Raw genomic sequence first — 20,959 nt, 5'->3', positions numbered from 1 at the left:
ACAAAGTAAAAGATGTGGTCCCTCTTATTTGTGAACTCTCCCAGCAGGCGTCAACTCCGATCGATTTTCGCAGCGGGACAAGAGCGCCGCATAGCGGAATAAAAAAGAAATGCACCTCCTTGGTAGCGGCTTCGCAGTTGAGCCCGGATCGAATCCCGGGAAGGGTATCCTTCACAGCCTTGTCGGAGCTGCACCGTCTTTCGGAAGAGACGAAAAATGGGGGTCCCGTGTTTGAGGAGGTGACTCGAGTGCGTTACAACAGCCTCATTACTCACATGGGTACCTACTGGCTGAAATTTCAAATTATTTCGAAATAATACAACCTGGTGAATATACATTGCCTTTGTGTTTCAACATATTTTCATTAAACGTGGTTACTCATATTTAACCAAAATAACCATGCATAGTTAGCAACGCTCTTCTGTGTCACATTTTGACCATACAGGCGACAGAAATCCATGCATTTCTCGGCCTTTTCATTGGTGTCCATCGATTAAGTCCACTATCTTGCAGGATGACAAAGATCCCGGATCGAATCCCGGGAAGGGTATCCTTGTCAATCCTTGTCGGAGCTGCACCGTCTTTCGCAAGAGACGAAAAATGTAATCTCCAAGCAGACCTACGGGTTGGCAAAGACCGTATCCAACAGGCAGAAGGAGTTTTCATAGCCAACCATTGCACTATAAGCTCCTTCTTCCAGTTGGATACGGTCTTTGCAATCTATTGGGTCTGGTTGGAGACTAGAAAAATGTGGGTCCCTCTTCGAGGAGGTGCATCGGGTGCGTTACAACAGCCTCATTACTCACATGGGTACCTACTGGATGAAATAATACAATCTGGTGAATAACTGGTGCCCTCGGCAAAATAATGCCAATGGGTAATCTAATTTCTATTCACAGCACTTCGATACGCTCTACTTTCCGTCTCGTGATTTCCTCAAAGGGTGGAAGATCTAACATGTTGAAACTGACAGTACTTTTTTACAGGATAGATTGTGCCTTTTTTAGCGCCTATTGGGGCCTATAAGTTTTGGCACCTTTCTGCTCCCAAAGGCCTTTTGGCGCCAGTGTCTAGTTCGCCAATTGCGATCTTTCGGAAATTGTAAAAAAAAAAAAAAATCGCCAGTTCAGGCGACAAGTTGGCGCTCATTGGACAGATATTTCGCATGCAGTCGCCAACAGGCGCCAACAGGCGCGGCCCAGTGATTTACCCGTCAACGTTTGCATGGCTGTGAACACACAGCACCCGCGTCCCCCACCATTTGCAATGGAATATTCCTTTGACGGCACTGCAACAATGGCGGCCAAAAGTGGAACTTTTGACTTCGCCAAAGCTCTCGCTGGGATTTCAACTAAAGACGACCACGTAGAGACAGCTACAAGAGATGACGACTCAGGTTAGATGAACTAGAAGGTTTAACTGTAGCAATTCCACTGATATACCGGAGTGACACTGTTGAAAGCACAAATAAGTTATGTGTCACTTTGTTACCAGGAGATGCTCTCACGTGGATGAATATTAATTGCTGTGCTGTACAACAACAAGACCGTTTACTGCTTTCAGTGTTTTGAAATATTGTTCCCAAACACTTTTAACCTTAGACACACTCCTGAAACTTTCTTCTAGAATGTTGTTAAACGTGAACACTAACGTTGTGATAGCATGTTGCTGTGTTAATTTTTTATTAAAAATTATCAAGGATATGTTATTATAAACAAAATTAGCATGATAATTTGAGGACAATGGGAGGCAGATTATACATATGGCGGTGTGTCTGTAATCTGTTTTGAATAGAGCTAATTGCAGTTCTTTGCAGGCTTGTATCATTTTAGAATGTTATTTTTAGTTTATTCCCAAACTAAACATGTTTTGTATGTTTGCAGATAATGACTCATGGGAGTCATGCCATGATCATGAGAAGACTTACTTTAACTTGGAGGCTGATGACTTGATGGACTGTAACAGCTATGGAACTATGAGTTGCAAGGCAGAGGACTTCTTTGAGAAGTTGGACAGAAAGAGGAAGACATCAGGTTGGAGCTCCTTCATTGTGTCATGTAATTTGTTTGTTTGTTTGTTGGTTTGTTTGTTTGAACCTAAATGTTTATTTATGAGAAGCTGAAATTGGCATGCAGGCCGCTTTTCATTGAAGTCATGAGGGAAGAGGTAAGGGTCAGATTAAATATAAATTACGTCATTGTTTTGACTTACATTAACAGCTCCAACTCAAGCTTACTAGTAAGCATATCAAAGCTGTATTACAGATATAAGGACTAGTGTCAGATATTGAACAGCAACTCTAGCTTGTCTAAGCCCTTGAGAGTATTGACAGCTCCTTGATTGTTATGTGGCTTTAGAAATACTCAAAGTCAAAGTATGATTTGGGTGGCATTACTAAAGATAATTTGAAATTCTACCATTTACAGCCTTAGCCAAAACGTCAACTAAAGGAAACCACAGTAAAACAAAGACATCAGGAAAAGACACGGCAAAGTGGAAGGTGTCACATCTACCATCACACTGGAACATTTACTTGTCAAGGATTGAAGAGCAACAAGCTCCCAAGAAGCTGACATATGAAGAAAAGGAAAAACTGAAGAAAGACTTCAAGGGCTTGCCTTCAAGTGCCATCGTTGAGCTTGAGAAAGCTGTTGTGAAAGGCAGACAGAAGTACATGGAGATGTGCACACAGGACTACTCCAAACTGTACAGACCTTGTGAGGACCATCCAGTTATCACTGTGAAGATGATGGTGCAGTATCTGGTAGAGAATTTTGTGGAAAGGTTAGAAAGTGAAGATTGGGAAGGCGTGGTCACAGGGATTGCTGACGACCCATATGAGGACACATGGTTTCGGACCATTAAGCACACTGTGAGAGCCCTTGCTGTGCACTTCAATGTCTGCAGCAAGAATCAGGTTGGTGAAAATGTCTAAATGTGAAAACATAGAGACAATTGAGTGATGTCATGGCCGCCATGGTTAAAGTTGGAAGAGTCAGACCTACAAATTTGCCAGGTTCTAATGTGATTTATGTCATACCGGTATTTTAGTATGTGACTGCAGTTGAATTTGCAAATTTACCTCGCACAACTTCAACATATACTCATGTCATTACCTCAAAAGTGCAAACACCGTGTATATACACTCGCTGAAAGTGTTGCCTTTTGTTAAATCTTGATAGTGTTTGATATGCATTTTAACCAGATGTTGGTTTTCCACCCATGCAAACTAAGTACGTAAGTATTAAGTTATGCTGACCGTAAAGTAATATTTTATACAATGTGTATCATATTACGTACAACGCTTGCTTGTGTTCCATGCAAATGAAAACTTTTGTAATATGTTTTCTTCTTTTTGATTCCGTAGGTAAAGAACATTGTTATTGGGCTGAATCTCCCATTCCTAATAGCCAACAAGTTCACAACAGAACTTCTTCATGTCATGCTGTACTGGATAGTGGACCCAGTGTTTGGGCCTATGCTAGCGGAGATCATTGGGGAAGTGGCTTTGGAAGATGGATGCCGAATTTACAACTTCCTTGTGATGCCAATTGCAGAATACATTTGTCCACAACAAAAACCACTCCTGAAGTACAAGAAAATCAGGGACATCCTAGTGTTCTACCTGTGTGCAGAACTGGCAAAATCCACTGGCAAAAACAACAGCAACATAGAGGTTATGAAATGTCTGGTGAAACTAGATGGTCATGAGAGCTGGGCTATTGTAGAGGATATCTTCGTCAACGGGAGGTACTGTTCACACTATGGCCACTACACCTACATTGACTATCTTGAAGGTCTGAACTTAGGTGTCTCGAAAGACCCGGATTCACTTCACAAGGCTCGATTTGGTAAGTAGTCATAATTTCCTGTGCCTTGAGTCATTGGTGTGAAACCAAGATCTGACAAAGATTTAATGCTACATAAATTCTACATCATGTTCTTTTGTCATTTTTTGAGAAAGCTTCAAGAAAATAACATGATACTACTGTGTGAAATAGTTTTCGTCTGCCTAGCTTTAGGCTACACATTGCACTTTTTTCTTAAAAAATACTTTCTACACATTTTGAAGAATGATACCTCTGCTGCATGTCAGATTAGCTTGCATCTGTCTGATCATGATGTTTTCACACTTGTAGAGCGCCAACCAGACAATCCCATTGTGGAGAAGCATTGGAAGTCATATGAGGTGCGTCGCCTCAAATTAGAGATGCAACATGAGGAGAACTTAAAGGATCCCAACTACCACAAAATGCACCATTGCAAGACGGAAGATGCTGAGAAGATGTTCATACGAGTTTGTAAGTGTCATCTGGTATAAAAGATTGACATTTTAGAACCTGATACATGCGTTTTCTTTAGGATTACTTTCGAACATGCTCTTAAGTAAATTACTCAATTGAAAGTTTCTCAAATAGCATACACCTTGCAATGTCCTGTGCTATTGACAGAAGTGCTAAGCATCATATTTTAAAGGTATTTATAGTATACTAGTTTAGCATGATACTGCAGTTTGTCATCTTACTGCAAGGAGGCAGGGGAGCTGCATTGAATTGCTTTATAGACATACGGGTTTAGCTGCAGTTTATTCTGAATGAATATTAGAAGTCTATACCTTTCCTCTGAAAGATATTGGGGATGTACACGTCATCAGAATTTTAGAATTGCAGTCGCAAAAACACAGCAAAGGTACTGGTAGCTTTGATACAAAATAATGGACATGATCGACTAATTTGTATCTTTCTCCAGACAAGTTTTTGCAGAAGAAGCAAGAAGGATGTAAATGTAAGAAGATGGGTGAACACAGTGGGATGTCTAGCTCTGTGATTGAAGCTGTTAAAAAGTTGCAAGAAGGCACGAGTAATGACAAAGTATCAGGCACAGAGTCAAAGGTAGGTTTACAAGGAATATTAGAACACTTGTAGCTACGATCTACTTTTTCCGCTGATTTATTTGAATCTGGCTAGGAGCTATAAAATATATTAGTGGTATATTATAAAGAATATTATAAATGTTCATTTCCAAATTAGATATGTCTTAAAATCAGAATTTTCTACTGAAAAGGTGCAATCCCTGGAATTCAAACAGGTCAACTGAAGGATGTTATTTCTTCTCTACACTTGTCATTTATATGTTTATGTTGTATCTAAATCAGAAACATTTTAATTAAATTCAGGGTGTGAAGGAGAAGAAGAGTGGGTTAACCAAAGAAGCAGAGAAGTTACCTGAAAAGCCAGTGGCAAATGGCAGCAGTGTATGCCCTGAAAAAGTACAAGTGAAGAAACGCAAGATTAGAGAGTGTGGCTTCTGTGGTAAGCTGTCCACCCCCGAGCAGAAGTTCTCAAAGTGTGGGTCCTGTCTCCACGTGTACTACTGCTCACGGGACTGCCAGAAACAGCACTGGAAGTCAGGCCATAAAAACCAGTGCCGCAAGAAATAGGTCATCTGAGAGACACAGAATGGCTTCAAGTGCAGCTTCAATACTTTCGACTTTCCAGAACTGATGAGAGTTACATAACTGTTTATATTAAGATAACTAATGATTGAGTTTGAACAAGTTTCTATCTTGTTTGTATTTCATGTTAACATTTTTTTTTTCATTTATAAAAAACGTCTGAATCAGATACCAATGACTTGTATCATTCAGTAGTGCTTATGGGTAGCATTCTGAGGTTTTCAGATGATAAACAGTGAGTTGTATGAGTCTTGCCTTGTGTATACTTATCAGTTGCAATGTTGCAGAACTGTTTTTACTATCCTGGGGCATGTATACTTTGTCTCCACATTTCTTTTCACACAGTCAAAGTTACTAATCAAACTTTCAACTAGCAGCCCTATTTGATATCACATGTGACTAAAAGCATGCTAGGGGCAGAATTAATGATAAGTCTTAGCCTGCAGGATATTTTGTCCATTAGAGGGACAGTATCTGTGTCCAGATAAACAATGACTAAGTCTTGCTGGTAAGGCTCAAAGTGTTTGTCAAGAGACGTACATGTACATGTATAAATGGTTTTCCCTCTCAATACACCATCAGAAAGCTAGTTGAACTTATTCTGATAAGTTTGAGAAACTCCACATAAATGTATCTTGTTGGTTTCACTACACACTTGGATATGATCAGATATGTTAAGCAAAACCATTTGTGATTTATTACAGGCATTTGTACATCAATGACAGTTAGCAATGGGCAACGAGGTGTCATATGATCAGACAGTATTAGATTGTCATGCAATGTTTGCAACTTTTGTGTAAGTTTCAGAAAGAAAAACTATCTGTTCTTGTATGTGTTTTCAATAGAAGTCTTGAACACAGTGCAGTCATAGCAGGGCAGTCGTTAATCCTTGTTGGAGCACAAAGTGAGAAGGGTTACACGTGTACATGTTTGTAGTGATCTCGCAATTTATCTGCCAGAAACTTTTGTAGTGGACTAAACCTGCTTAGCTTGAAATCACATCATGCAGATACATTACCTAGTTTTGTATTATTGAAAACCAGTACCTCTATGGAAGCTAAGAAATCTGTTATATTTGATTTTTGCAACACTTTGATTATAAAGGATGAAGAAAGGCATACTTGTGTTTTAAATTATGTTTCTGTTCAGTTTTGTTTTGTTTTGCTTGCACATGTAAGGAGGAAGTGGTCTAGTCACTGTGACAGCAGAATGTGTCGGTGATGTTTCACTGGCTATTTTATCTGATTAAAATGTAGGTATTAGTTTCTCATTGAATCTATAGTTCCTTCCTGACTGTAGGCCACTTTCCTTTTGTCAGTAGCCTTGGTAGAGCTGTAACAATCTCATTCGCTACAGTGCGTATCTATTTAGGGAGATGAAGCATTTAGGAGAGGCTGCCCCTATACATTGAAGTAGTAGGGAATTATCTGCATCAAAGTAGATCCAAGCTAACTTGTACGCCATCATCAAATTAATCTCCTATATCCCAGCATTCCCTTAGTGTATAATGTTTAATGAAAAAATAATTAAACCCACTTGATCTTGTAACCTTTAATAGAATATCAAGCTGTTGTTACGTTCATTGAATTTGCAGATTTCTTGAACCAGACGTGGATGTAATTTTGTGGCTATGTTTTGATTACATTTCCTTTTACCCGGATGTCTCACTCTTTCTGGCCAGGCTAACCTTTTCTGTAGGCTACATCACATATTTGCACAACATTCCACGTACACGTAGAGAGCCTTTCCACAGAGCATTTTGTTATCTGCCATATGTCCCATTTCCATTCAGTCTCATCATGATAGGCAGATGCTGCTGGTACCAGAGGTTATCAGGCAGTGTCAAGCCATAGGCTACTTCAATCAACCCCGATGTCACTCCAGCACACTCGTGTATTGCTTTCAATGCCTAATATTATCTGCTACAACACTTGATATTCTGCTGAAGGCGTTCCTGGATGTCCTTTCAATTCTACATATTAGACAGGAAAACATTTCCTATGGCAACACAAGTTGTATTATATTCACTGGTTTTTAAAAAGATACGTTTACCTCTGCCAGGTTTCAGACTGATCATGCTGGAATTCAGTTGGATATTACCCAAAATATTTACTTGAGTATCCAGCTCATCTACATGTACTTCTGATTGAAAACTCCTCATGATACCGGTATGCTAGACTAAGTCTATAATTAAATGCTTCAACAATTTATTGATTGAGAAACATAAAGTACACATTCAAGATAGACTTTTTACATTGGCATGCCTTTAATGCAGTGGTGCATCACTAGTAGTTTCACACCAGTGAAAATCATTCAGATGCTTACATTGAGTAGATGTCATCAGATTTTGGCCGTTTTTATTCAAGCAAGACTACCGCTGTAATGACTGGGTAGAGTAAACAATGAATACAAGGTAAAAGAATGTGAAGGGCCAGTAATAATGTCAAGTTGAACACATCCTTTCCTGTGTCCCAGTCTTCAGCATGTGTTGTTAGGCCCATAAGGCTTTTCTAATTTCAGATTCTGCTGAGCCCCCTACTTTACCTCTGATACATAATGTCCCAAAGGCACTGACTTTACTATATGTAATAAGACTCCCTCCTCATGCATGTCCTTGGGAAACTTCCAGTTGACTTTGAAAGTGTATAAGCTACACAGGTCAGTGACCACAGACAACACTCGTCCATGATAGGAAGGATTACACGTTTTAGGGGCTGGTGGTCAAAGGCTGCCTTGCATGCAAATTAACATTGAAACTACATGTACTTTTTACTGAAAGGAACAACCTCCAAGCAATCAGAATGGTACAGCTACCTAATTTTAGCTTGGCAGCTACATTTACATATCCACAAAACATAACATTGAAATCTATCAAAAACAGTGTCTCAAAACTAGATCTAGCCACAGAAAATCAATAAATCCACCATGTCATAGTGGTGGGACGTGTCAATAGTATCAATACCCCGTTAGTATCATGATCAGTATCACCCAGTATTACCGGTGACTGCTAGGGAATAAATTGAAACTCCATCACTCAGCAGTGCATCTGTTGCACAAGGAGTTACATTTTGTCTCCTTACTTCAGGACCGTTTCTCACTGGTGCATCAAAGCCATGCAATGACAGTTGACGGAGCAGCTGGACATTTATTGCTTATTGTACATTCAATATAAATATTCAGGTAAGCCACTAGCTTTGTTATAAAACTTGTGCTTAAAGTGCACTCGTAGAGTTTGTGATAACCAGGCATGATGAATTCAGGTGTGACTTTCTGCAGCATGACTTGCAGCATTTTGAGAAAAATTTTGTCGGATTACTCAGTCATCCAGAACACTGTCCAACCAGTCTTCCAAATCCACTGTCTCCTCCTTTGGCTGGGGAACATCTGTAGGACAATAACAAGAAATCATAAGAATGGAAAATGTTTTCTAATCAAAACTGTACAAAACTACTGACTTCTTGGCTTCAGAATTTCTTAAACCAAGATGTCCAAACCACTGACACAGCAGCCACAAAATCTATCAATATGATTACTGGTTTTAAGAAAAAAAAACTGGCTGGCAACATCTATCTCCTCATGGATTCTCATGAATCCATGAAGAGATAGATGCAATCCGTGACCTTAAATACATGTACAAAGATGTACATTTGTACATATAGGAAATGAAGTCTTTTATGCTTTCAGTCTACTGTTTTCCATATGTTTTACCTGAAAGATATGTAAGGAAAAGTAACATTCAGCATTCAGATATGAAAATAATGCTCCACAACACTACCATACAAAATGCTGCATGACAAGTTGTTATTACTGGAACGTTTCGTCATGTGATGACAATATGCTCTTTCTTCCTCAACTGGGAATGATCCAGCAGGCAACATGATGCTAAATGAGTATCCGATGACTTGCACTAGATTTACCCTGATCCTCGGTGTGCAGCAGTATTTGAGTTTCATTTCTCATGAGAACACAATCAATGTACCCTTTTCTCCCATCAGTTAATCACGACTAACTGCAGGCTAATGACTTAAAACTCCATACAGTTCATAAATTCCACATGATACTTATTCCCATAGCACATTAGAATGCAGGTTATATTTAGGTCAATTTTCAGAGGATGAGTGATGATACAGCTATGATCAGGATGTTGCAGAAAAATGACTTGAACCAGAAGAGAGGAAGCACTTATCATCACTCATACAACATGTGAAGTTGGTGACCTGTTTTTGCAAATTACTTTGTGATGGAAAATATAGCAAAAATGTACCGTGTTGTTTCTTAGTAGGCTCCACCACTGAATCCTTCTTGAGGTCTTTTAGTTCCTCTTCATTTGGCTGATATTCTTCCTTCTCAACATTGTTTATGATGATATCTGGAAGTTAAAATTGGCACAACATGCGGATTACATGCTAGTCAAAACCACTATCATCAACATGACCTATATACATGATTATCATTGTTACTGCCATTCTTGTTTTTCTCCCATTCAGAAAGTGTCCAGCATAAAGAGAGTTACCAGTCCGTGGCATTGTATTTGTAACACAAGAACAAATCTATAAAAGGGTAAATCAGCCTGAAAATCACATATCTGGTTAGACGGCTATATTTCTATATGAGCAGATTCTGCTTCTAAGTACTAAATGTTTCACTAGGATACCCAGACCTACTGTTAAGTCTCCTGGACTAAAGAAACATTCCATGCCTGGTTTCCATTTATTCCCAGATTAGAGTTATCTGTAATAAGTGGATATGGAGGTCAGGTCAGACTCCTGTTATTATCAGATTCAAATGTTGGCCCAATTTCACACTGGCAAAAAGTCCATTCTTACCTTCTTTTTCCCTGTCTGTGGTGGGTGTATCTGGGTGTGTCGCAGAGTCCAGTGACAGGAGAACATCTAACTCATCATCTAACTCATCCTGTCCTCTGTCCAACATTGTGTCCTTTACAGGTCTGTCCACAGTCTCATCACTCGCCACTACACTCTCCTCAGGGTCCTGTCCTGTTTCCAGGTCAGGTGACTCGACCAAAGCAACTGGCACTTCCTCAGAGGAAGCAGCTGGCACTGAGAAGTCAAACTTCAAGACATCAGCAGACTTGCTTTGCTGTTTGGGATTCAGGGACACATCCAGGTTGAGCTGCAGAGGTTTGTGCTCCACCCTCCTGAGAAGATTGTCCAGGATACTGGATGCTGTTGTCTCTGTGATGGACAACCTGGGTTTGAGGGGAGTGTGATGAAGTGTCTGCTGCTCGCATGATGCATGGCTGGCTGCTTCTTCATTGAACCTCTCTACTATATCCTCCTAGGATAGCAGAGGTATGATAAATGTACAGGTTTAGTTAATTCCCTCTATGTACCTTATTGTGAATTTCTTTAGTTACAAGTGTTCTTATAGTCCTAATAGTATTTTCCCATGCCTTTGTTATCAACCATTTGCTTTATGGTAAGGGCATACTCCTGACAGGAAAGCAAAGGAAATATATACTGCAGAAGCCAATATCATGCTTTATGTGATGGACCCTAAATGCCTATTTCATGGACATTATCAAGAAAGCCATTAGATGGCATTTCAAGATGAGGAGGATTGCAAGGTTTTGTGCTTTGGGCTGTGATTGGTATCACCAGGTTTTCATCATAGTCAGTATAACACAAACTCCAGCTGTTCGGGGGTTATGTCCTAGGCGGTTGGCAGTTACAGGCGGCTAGTTTTCATCAGAGTCTGCACTTTATTGTACATCTATCATCACAAAGTATCACCATAAACTGCAACAACTTTATCATGGGCGGAGACAGCCATTGTAGGATAATATTTCCTGAGAAGAAAATTACCGGCAGCATTCCAGTGCCTCTTTCAACACAAGAAGGAAGCTTATATCAAGTTCAAGTTCATTTGTAGCAAATTGTATCATATTTCTGATAAATAGAAAAACAGCATCAAGGTCACCACCTTTGTTCACTAAACTTTGTTGGTAGACATTTAACATGCAGTTTCATGACTGACTTGGAATGGTAACATGGACAACAATGCTATTAAAAAGCTAAATAATGATTGACATTTGTCATGCAATATTCTATAGAAATGGGCTAGTATATATACAATATAGCTATAACTACATAGGTAGAGTTTGGCTTACATCATCATAACTCTCTCTCTTGGCTTGGCTTCAGGAACAAAGATTCAAGAACTTAACTAATGTTAAATGAAATTTCCAATGAATTGCTACCACTACACACACACACACACACACACACACACACACACAGATAGAGACACATACATATGGATACAATCAGATGCAGGGATTACAGCATGATAATGTAGTGTCACCCACACTGTATACTAGTACTGCAATGGTGTTAATGTTTAGTGAAGCTCTTGCTTTGATCGCTTTCACTCTACTGACGTCCCAGACTTTGAAATTGTTTTAATTGAGATTTCCAAAAGACAAACCATAGTAACCAGTGTTAACTTGGTGAGGAAAAGTTACACATGTGGCACATGATTGCAGAATCTGTACTCATCAACGTGACTAATTTGTTTACTTACAAAATCAGTGCAGATTGGAGTATCAAATACTATTAAAACGAAATTGTAAACTAATTATACGTGAGGAAAGGTCTAATTTGCCAGAAAAGTATTGCAATTTTGGAACATGTAATTCTTTTTGGTCCAATTAGTATGGTGCCTTGTCTATTAGTAGCTTGATTGATGCACAATAAGGTACCTTAGCCGGCAATTAGGAGCACTTGGGGGCATACTTTCTCATGGGATTTCCTCTTATTGGTTTCCAAATAGTCTGACAGTTGTAGCATTGCAACAATAGTGAAATGGCAGTTGGAATGGAAACATATGAATCACAGTGGTAGTACTTACTCACATTTGCAGAATCCTGACACTTGGGAAGTGTGTGTGTGTGTGTGTGTGTGTGTGTGTGTGTGTGTGTGTGTGTGTGTGTGTGTGTGTGTGTGTGTGTGTGTGTGTGCATATGTGTGTGTGTGTAACATATAACTTAGTGAGTGTGTGTGGGGGGGGTGTCTGTGTGTGTGTGCGTGTGTAATGGAGTTTCATTTTGTCTTGTCAGTGGAGTTTCTTGGATTTTTTGTTGTAATCGTACATGTATTTCAATTATTTAGACATGCAATAAGCTTTGTGTCAGTTACGCTTTTACCTGCAAAAATCCGTGCACCAAAGAACTAGCCTAGTGCACAAAACAGAATCAGCAGTCTCATCCACCCTTCTGCCCACCACTTATCTGTTTAGTACCCCATAACAGTTTGTCCTCTGCCAAGGGCAAGGGTACCTAAGCTATCTTCCTTATTGACAATTAGCATACCATCAGTCTTCATTGCAATGCAAAGGGCAAAATGTGCCTCTGTTGGAGCAAACTCTGATTGCTGTAATCATAATATGATTAAAATCTTCCACAATCCACTTGGTAAAGTCAATCTGCTTCTGGAAACATTAAGGTATACCACTCAGTAGCTCAAATCAGGATTTTATGTACAACTTACCTTAGGGCAAAGAGCATTTTTGTACTGGTACTTACAATAATAAGGTTAGACTATTTCGATGTGCTTGGTTGGAAGCATAGCTTAACAATCCACTTGTGACAGCCACTCATACATTTTTGTACCTCAACTTGATAATACCAGACTATACATCGGACAGCTTTACAAATTCTCAACCTACAATTTTAGTATAAAGGTGATCAAGCAGAGACCTATATATCTACAAGCTAAGTACATGTACATACATCTTCCTGCTAGACTTAAACTGAACCAAGACAAACAACTGACCGTAAGTGACTCTGGGCTGATGTTGAGTCTCCTGTGTAGAGGAATGGCCTGTAGAGACACTGCCAGGAGGTCACAGTCCAGGGACAGGGCACCTCCTGTAGGGAGCTGTGGTAGGAGAAAGGGAGTGGATAAAACACTATCTGGCATAGAGCCATATATAGCTGTAGAGCTGAGACAGAATGGTACAATAATAGTTCTCCAATACATCTTCCATTTTGTCAACATGCAGTTAAGCAGTCTATAACATTGGCACAACAAAATCCTTCCTGTAATGTGTACATATGAAGAGACACTGCATGGAAAATGTGTCTAGTTTAGGTGTGATATGGTGGACAGCCACTCCTTAGAAGAGTTCAAGGCAAGTCTTAAATAGGGTAGAATAGTTTATATTTCACCTTTAATTCATCTATAAATTCATGTTTTTCTCTGTTAAGTGTACACACATTGGATACCATTGTGTTGCTCAGTTTCCAATTAGCCAGGTTGGGCATGGATTTGCAATTAAGTTATCATTGTTATCATTTAAAATATATTTGTTCAAAAAGGGTGAAAGAGCACCACTCTTATTTATTATTTGGTATGTAAAATGTTCAGATCATATCTTTTTACCTGTGCTTCACCAGCATCATCAGCCTCCCAGTCCTTCTCATCTTCAAACCTGAACTGTGCTTCAGCTTCACCTGCAAACACCCACACAACACATCAGGAAAGCACATGTACTGATGATACATGCATATACAAAATACTGTACAACTCTCTTTGACATCATCATTCACAAGTGGATGTTTTGAATGTACATAGCTACTCTGGCAGGACACAACTGCAACAGTTAGTCATCATCTCTGCAGGATCAATCACTCTACGGCTAGAAATTGTCAGCTTGCGAAACAAGGAACAAATGGACGCCCATCATGCACATAGTAGTGTGGTTGGTTCCCCATTAAAACCTGTGCATGTATGTTATTACTTAGATAAGTTAGATAACTGCCATGCCAGTACCGTTACTGGGAGTAGCACTTTTCAACTTATCCTGAACGGCACTTTGTAGTCAAAATAATTACTACCATGGGGTGCAACAACTAGTTTGCTAGAAGGAAATGGATGTTCTGCCCAAGATAGCGGCTTGAGGTAAAGATCTCCCGCAGGGATGAAGATGGCCAAACTTGTAGCAGAGTAAAACTGACCTGATGTGGCAAGAAGGGATCTAAAGTCTGCACCCCTCAGTGTCACGTCACTTCTGTCCTCGTAGCGCGGCAGGGGGGCTTCATACCTGTCCCAGTTACTCAGTACCTTTCGCCTGGAGAAGGTCCCACCAACCCCTGCGTCCTCTTCTGAATGGGAGGATTCCTGCAATGTAGCAGAGGTGGGCAACGGTAACACAATGTCATTGGACTTAAATGACTTATTGTACCGGTAAATTCATTTACTTCCGCACTGTTTTTGTCTTGCGGCAGGAGCGGGAAAAGGATTTTTTTTGCTGTGTTTACATTCAAGGTTGAACAATTTTGTAGTGCAGTTGTCATACAAGGGAGACATAGTCGAGGTGTCATAAATTTACGGTGGAGAGGTCACCATGAAAATAAAACCACTGCAAAAGTTTTAAGATTTACTGTTATCAATGACATGATAATGTGAGATAACGATATTATGATATGGAGTATGACCCTAGCTGTCCTTCCTGGTAGGTTATGTGAACAGGCTGGCACCATAGTAACGTGTCTGTAAATTCCCTGCACTTAGTTGCAATGATATATACATTGAAGCAAGAGATTTTCTTGATTGAAGTAACAGCAAAGCCCAATTAAAGACTGAAAGTTTGAAACAGAGAGTACGTACATGGGCACTAGTAAAATCTTACTGCATGATTTGTGCAACATTTCTGGAGTGGGCAGCTTTGACACATGTATAAAGGTGATTATGAAATACATTTTGTGCTGCAAAGATTTTGAATTGTAGAAATCTTCAGATGTGTTACACGTGATCATGAAGTCTGTTCACGTTCTGGTTACTGTAAATATTATATGCTTGCTGAAGTATAAAAGCTATATGTACCCTGCTACCTACATCACTAGAATCTGCTACTTTTCTTGCCCCTCCTCTTCTTACGTCTTTTCCTCTGCCTGTGTCGTTCTCCCTACTTCCTTCTCGTTGTACTTGTGATGATTTTGAACCGCTCGCGGCGCTAGAAGATGAAGACTTGGACGATGATGTGTCGTCATCTTTTCCTTTATTGTCCTTGCTTTTGTCTTGAATGCCATGTTTCCTCTTATACTGCGCACTCCTTTTCTTTTTGTGTTGATCTGGTTTCATTTTAGCAGAGCAAATTGTTCAGCAGACATCTAGAATAAAGAAAACGTTAAATTTCTGACTGCGGCATGTTCAGGCGTATTGTCGTCCACCATGTTGAAAGGTCAAGGGTTACCAGGTGGCAAAGGTCACATGGAAGTTTTGGCGGCAAATTGTGAAGGGTCTCGAAATGTGTACTTGTAGCTAAAGGGCTTATAACCTCCTTGTTTGTAGCAAGGATAATATCACCGTGCATTTACTATCATTACCACTTCTTCTGAACAATTCAAGGGCCAGTGGGAGGACAACGAGACAACATACAAAACTTGACCGATTGCCAGCGCGCACACAACAAGAGCACAATTTGTGACAATACCATATCTTGTCCTGCTTTTAAACAACAAGATCTATTTATTGAATTTCGCAATGAGATCACTGAATTACATTCAATGTACAAATAACTGTTAACAAGGTAAAGGCTTTTACAACTAACAATATTGCACAATTCGTAGTAATGATTAAAACTTTCAGAATTATTCCACATTTCCCCTTACACGGAATGAATAACATATACGTATATTCTACATAACTTCAATAAAATAATGTGTATATATGAAATGTAATTCGTTTTTTATCTTCCATTGACTGAAAACAGGGCAGTGTTGACGACATTATAAATGGTAGCGGCTAGCTGCTCATGATGAGAATTATTGCCCAAACTTATTGAGCAAGTTGCACATATATGGGATGGGGGAATTGCTATATCTGTTAGTTCTTGCTTTGGGACAGTTCAGTTTCATGCTGTTTCTAGTAACGAGGCCTGAAACCTGAAGTCTGGTCGGTGGCAGCCAGTCTCTGTACTCAGACTCTAGCAATGTCCTTGCAAACTTGAGGCAGAGCTGCTCCCTTCTCTCTGCAAGAGTTACCAGTCCCAGGCAGTGCACACGGGTAGTCTGAGTTCCCTAAAATAATACGGCACGCCCGCTTCTGTATTCTTTCCAGCTTCTCAGCTTGGGTTTGTGTCAGTCCTGGTGACCAAGCAGGTACCGCATACTCAAGAATGGGCCTGACATAGCCCGTGTAAATCGTTGTCAGGTCATCTGTAGACAGGGCGAACTTCTTTTATTCAGCCGTCTGTAATGGCTGCGAGGTGGTGGCATTGTACGATTTTATTGTATTAATTGTACTGTTTCACATATTCAGCCTCCCTGTTCACAATGAAATGATGATAATGATAAAGAGCCAATTGGTGAATAAAGTCGATTTTGTTCTACACGGCTGTCCTAAGCCTCTGACCAGGCTGCATAGTTCGCTGGAAAAATAGTAGAATTTAGCCAAATAGACGGATAACATGCCAGAGGAGTTAGTCCGCTATTAAAAGGAGTTACACTACAGTTTTCCATAGGTCGCAAACTGTAACTCCTTTAGCGGACTAACTCCTCTGGCATGTTATCCGTCTATTTGGCTAAATTCTACTATTTTTCCAGCGACCTGTGGAACCTGATAGAGGCTAGGCTAGGCTGTCCCCTAGATGGGTAAAAGTGATCACCTTCTGGCTGATCAAGGCCGGGTAGTTGGGGGCGTTTGGGATGAAAGGATCAATGCTGTCTCAGACAACATAATCCTTTTATCCCAAACTCTCGGGGGTCCCATCTGGACCTGGTGCTGCTCTCCACTGAACGGTGTAATTTTGGAATGGAAGTGTCAAGAGGCCAGACTGGGAACGTATGCACCGAAACAAATTAGTCGAAGGGCCAAGCATCGAATATTCGATTCTACTTCCGGGTTTTTCTAAAACGGCACAAGATCGAACATCGTTGACACGAGTAGCGCGGGGTGAGAGGCCAGGTTAGCTTCTGACGTTTGACCGTTTACCCGCAAAATAAACACCGAGGGCCGGTGATAACGATGAGATCAAGAAGATAAGGACCAATTTGAGCCCTTTTTGTAGCTAAACTCTCAATTATACATGTTTTTCTCCTGATAATTTGGCGAACATTTGGGTCAGTATGCTAGAAACCATACTCTAGACGCTCATGTTTATTAACGGCAACTGTTGTACAGAAGCTAGTATCTAATAAAATAGTATAAAATAGTAATGAAAGCACACCATTGGTCACTTTCATCTGTGTATATGTTGGTTAATATCCTGATAGTATAGATTGTTTGATTTCCAAGCAGATCTAACGATTGCAAAGACCGTATCAAACTGTCAAAATGAGTTTTTATTGCTCGGGTTGCAACCGTTAGATCTGCCAAGGATCTTCTTGCAGATTACATATCATTTACCCAAGTCGCGTAGTATCAAAGTTGGTTATAACGTTACATGTTGGGTCGTTGATTTATTTGCAGTTGTTGACTTCCGGGTGCATGTTTTTTTCTGGATGAAAAAAAGGCCAATAACCGTTATGTTTCTGCAATGACATTGGCGTTGTATAATGTCCTTGCCTTGGTTTCAGTAGCTGATGACCCAGCATACATCCCAAGTACATGGAAGTCCAGCTCCAAAACATCCGGACGTGGATGCATATGACGGAGCTCTTATATAAAGAAATGCATATTTGTAACGTATAGTCCCGAAGACAAATTATTTTATAGCCGTAAATAGGCACGTAAATGAGGCATAGTTTGCTGTACAACCGAGATAACGGTAGGCGTGACATGAAGCCAACAGGGTACATCCACCGCCACGCTTAGATGTAAGCCATAATTTCTTCACAAAATGTCACAGCTTCTGTTGATGGCACACCAGGGATCATGGGGTTTGTAAGAAATAAACATACTTTTACAATCACATACTTTGCAGAACACTCTGTTCTCCTGGCAAGGAGACAGTACGCTGACATGTGACCATTGCCTTTTCTCTGTCAACCGTGCGAAAAAACAATTGAGATGAAACAAATTTTATCCTGAAATAAAATGAAGTCGATATCAACTGGATTGATTGGATAAGTCACAATCACTGGCAGATTGTTGTCGATTTGATATCAAAGGGCTAACAGTTTGTGGCGAAGCTAAAGTGATGTTTTTTCTTCTTCCAAAGAATATAAGTATGCATGTTGTATTATGCTTCTTACTTACTCCCGTTTTTGAAACTATATATATATATATATATATATATATATAGAGAGAGAGAGAGAGAGAGAGAGAGAGAGAGAGAGAAAGAGAGAAAGAGAGAGAAAGAGAGATAGATAGATAGATAGATAGATAGATAAGTAGATAGATAGATAGATAGATAGATAGACAGATAGATAGATAGATAGATATAGATAGATATAGATATAGATATATATATATAGATAGACATCTATCTATCTATCTATAAATATATATATATATATATATCCATATATATATATGTCTCTCTCTCTCTCCCTCTCTCTCTCTCTATATATATACATATATGTATATATATATCATTTTATATATATATACATGACATATATAGCTGCCTCATGACGATCTATGTTATAACAAATGAAGCATAATGATTATTCCCTTATTAAAATTATTTTCAGTCAGTCATTAATGATACATATATATGTCAAAGTGTCTCGAAGATGGATGGATTTTCTTTTTACATCATGTAGTCGGACGACATGGGGATCATGACAGTACTTTAAACCATAAGTTGCTTTGGAATTCAAAATTTACTTTGTAAGCCAAGGCCAAACTGATCCTCTTCTCTGCCATGACTAACAACACACCTGACTACGGACGATGTGTACTCGTGCTTGAAGTCTGAGATAATGACACAGTAAATAGTCGTATATAGGCCGCTGGGGACACATTGAGAAGGGGACACTGCATGCAAGACAACGCATAAACTTCGATAAAGACAATTTGACAAACGTTCCTTTTTCCCAACATCCTGCTAGATAACACAAACCTTTGCTATTATATTGTCCTCAAACCGCCTTGGCCTTCCTCTAGGGTGCATCAATAACAGGCAGTGCTGTCAATTATCACCTCCGGACTGGAAGGAGGGTCACCTCCTAAAGGTGTATTGTAAATAGAGTTGTGGGTGCGTTCGCAGCTGCAACTCACGATCCTTTTGCTGCATTGATATGTAACTTGGCATATCGTCTGCTAGGATGCGCGAGATGACACACGTTTTTTTAACAGCTTTTATCGTTGGTATAATATTTCACAAACACCTTTATCTTGACGGCCTTGTGGAACAGGCCATTGATTCCGTAACCTTTTGTAGGTGTGTGCGCAAGAAGTTTTTTTTGCCAAGCAGATATTGGTTAATGTGTCGTCCTTTGTATAGCTGCTTGAAACCACCTGATGTCTGATGCCTGGTTCCAATTAACGACTCCAAGCAGATGGTAGGCTGCGGCTTCATACACTGCCTGTATCAGAGATAGAGAGGCATATAGATCACTTATGCAGATGAAGACCTAGCTTGCATAATTGATAAGAAAATACTATTATTCCGGATCCGTAGTGGTGAATGATGGGAATTTCATGCTTGCGGTATTTGGAAGTCAAGTGAAGTTGAAAATTATTAGCTATAAATCATACAAATTAGGGCCTCATTGACATGATTTATAAGCAAATCCTACAATAGTCTTATTTGCTAAGATGAGACTTTCATACTTTGACAACTTGTTTCTGTCTGTGTCTGTGTCTTCGCACCTTTAAATCAAGATCCTTTTGATGGATTTGTCTAAAATTTGGTGTGTCGGTAATTAAAATTGGTATTAAACACCGCAAACATCATAATCACTTCACGGAGGATTGTGTCCTACTGAATCATGTTACTGTATTGCGTGATTGATGGATTCTTAGCGTTAATTCCCACACTGCAAGATAATTTGAGACAATGATCTGTGATTTTGATTTGATTTCATTTATTCGCACATATTAAAATCATTTTGTATTACATAATAGAACAAGAAAATATACGTGCTGGGGGAAGAAAAAAAAGCCATAATGGCCTATACAAGGTCTTCCCCCATCTAGATTAACAAAAAATAACATAAATCTAACAATTCATAACATAATTATAGTAGTAAATAATAACAATAACAAATCAGACAATAATAATAGTAACAGAATACTGACAAAATAGTATTTGGTTGCATATAAAGATTATACATCAAATCATAGCATAACTCGATACCGAAATGATGGAGATTAGAGAGTCAATCGCAGTTAACAAAATAACAATGATATAACAATTCATAACATAATTGTAGTCATGAATAATAACAATATCACATCAAATCATACGATAATAATAGTAACAAATGATGACAATATAATAATTGATTGTATACAAGTATAAAAATCATATATTAAATCATAGCATAATTCAATACTGAAATAATATGGTTTAACACAAAATCTATCACAACATAGCAACATAGCAAATAAGTGTAAGATGAAAAAGAAAATTGAAATTCAACTTAGAGGGGTG

At 39.3% G+C, this 20,959-nt stretch overlaps 2 protein-coding genes across 3 annotated transcripts; one reads left to right on the top strand and one right to left on the bottom strand.

The window, feature by feature from the left end:
- The first annotated feature begins 1,258 nt into the window (after positions 1–1,258).
- LOC136432978 (uncharacterized) lies at positions 1,259–7,115 on the top strand. Its single transcript, XM_066424708.1, has 7 exons — positions 1,259–1,396; positions 1,884–2,033; positions 2,427–2,917; positions 3,368–3,851; positions 4,140–4,301; positions 4,750–4,892; positions 5,177–7,115. The coding sequence occupies exons 1-7, from the start codon at positions 1,267–1,269 to the stop codon at positions 5,438–5,440; spliced, it is 1,824 nt and encodes a 607-aa protein (XP_066280805.1). The 5' UTR covers positions 1,259–1,266; the 3' UTR covers positions 5,441–7,115.
- A 530-nt stretch (positions 7,116–7,645) lies between these two features.
- On the bottom strand, positions 7,646–15,679 carry LOC136432982 (cell death regulator Aven-like). Of its 2 annotated transcripts, none has more exons than XM_066424713.1 (7): positions 15,301–15,679; positions 14,433–14,595; positions 13,858–13,928; positions 13,249–13,353; positions 10,282–10,753; positions 9,720–9,824; positions 7,646–8,839 (listed from the first exon to the last, which is right to left on the bottom strand). In XM_066424713.1, the coding sequence occupies exons 1-7, from the start codon at positions 15,556–15,558 to the stop codon at positions 8,772–8,774; spliced, it is 1,242 nt and encodes a 413-aa protein (XP_066280810.1). In that variant the 5' UTR covers positions 15,559–15,679; the 3' UTR covers positions 7,646–8,771. The 2 variants fall into 2 exon arrangements, with proteins under 2 accessions (XP_066280810.1, XP_066280811.1); XM_066424714.1 differs by having other exon boundaries at positions 15,313–15,678.
- Positions 15,680–20,959: the final 5,280 nt, after the last annotated feature.

Source organism: Branchiostoma lanceolatum, chromosome 4, assembly GCF_035083965.1.
Source record: "Branchiostoma lanceolatum isolate klBraLanc5 chromosome 4, klBraLanc5.hap2, whole genome shotgun sequence".
Lineage (NCBI taxonomy): Eukaryota > Metazoa > Chordata > Leptocardii > Amphioxiformes > Branchiostomatidae > Branchiostoma > Branchiostoma lanceolatum.
Note: the sequence above shows the minus strand (reverse complement) of the source record. Positions and strands in the feature narration are given on the sequence as shown.

What these genes read in the sequence shown, in the direction of transcription:
- LOC136432982 (XM_066424713.1), bottom strand. Translation starts at nt 15,558, where the DNA reads ATGAAACCAGATCAACACAAAAAGAAAAGGAGTGCGCAGTATAAGAGG. An exon ending in ATCCCTTCTTGCCACATCAG is followed by an intron (nt 13,929 to 14,432) that starts GTCAGTTTTACT and finishes GGGTGTTTGCAG; the next exon opens with GTGAAGCTGAAGCACAGTTC. An exon ending in CACAGACAGGGAAAAAGAAG is followed by an intron (nt 9,825 to 10,281) that starts GTAAGAATGGAC and finishes TTTAACTTCCAG; the next exon opens with ATATCATCATAAACAATGTT.
- LOC136432978 (XM_066424708.1), top strand. Translation starts at nt 1,267, where the DNA reads ATGGAATATTCCTTTGACGGCACTGCAACAATGGCGGCCAAAAGTGGA. An exon ending in TACAAGAGATGACGACTCAG is followed by an intron (nt 1,397 to 1,883) that starts GTTAGATGAACT and finishes GTATGTTTGCAG; the next exon opens with ATAATGACTCATGGGAGTCA. An exon ending in CAGAAAGAGGAAGACATCAG is followed by an intron (nt 2,034 to 2,426) that starts GTTGGAGCTCCT and finishes TACCATTTACAG; the next exon opens with CCTTAGCCAAAACGTCAACT.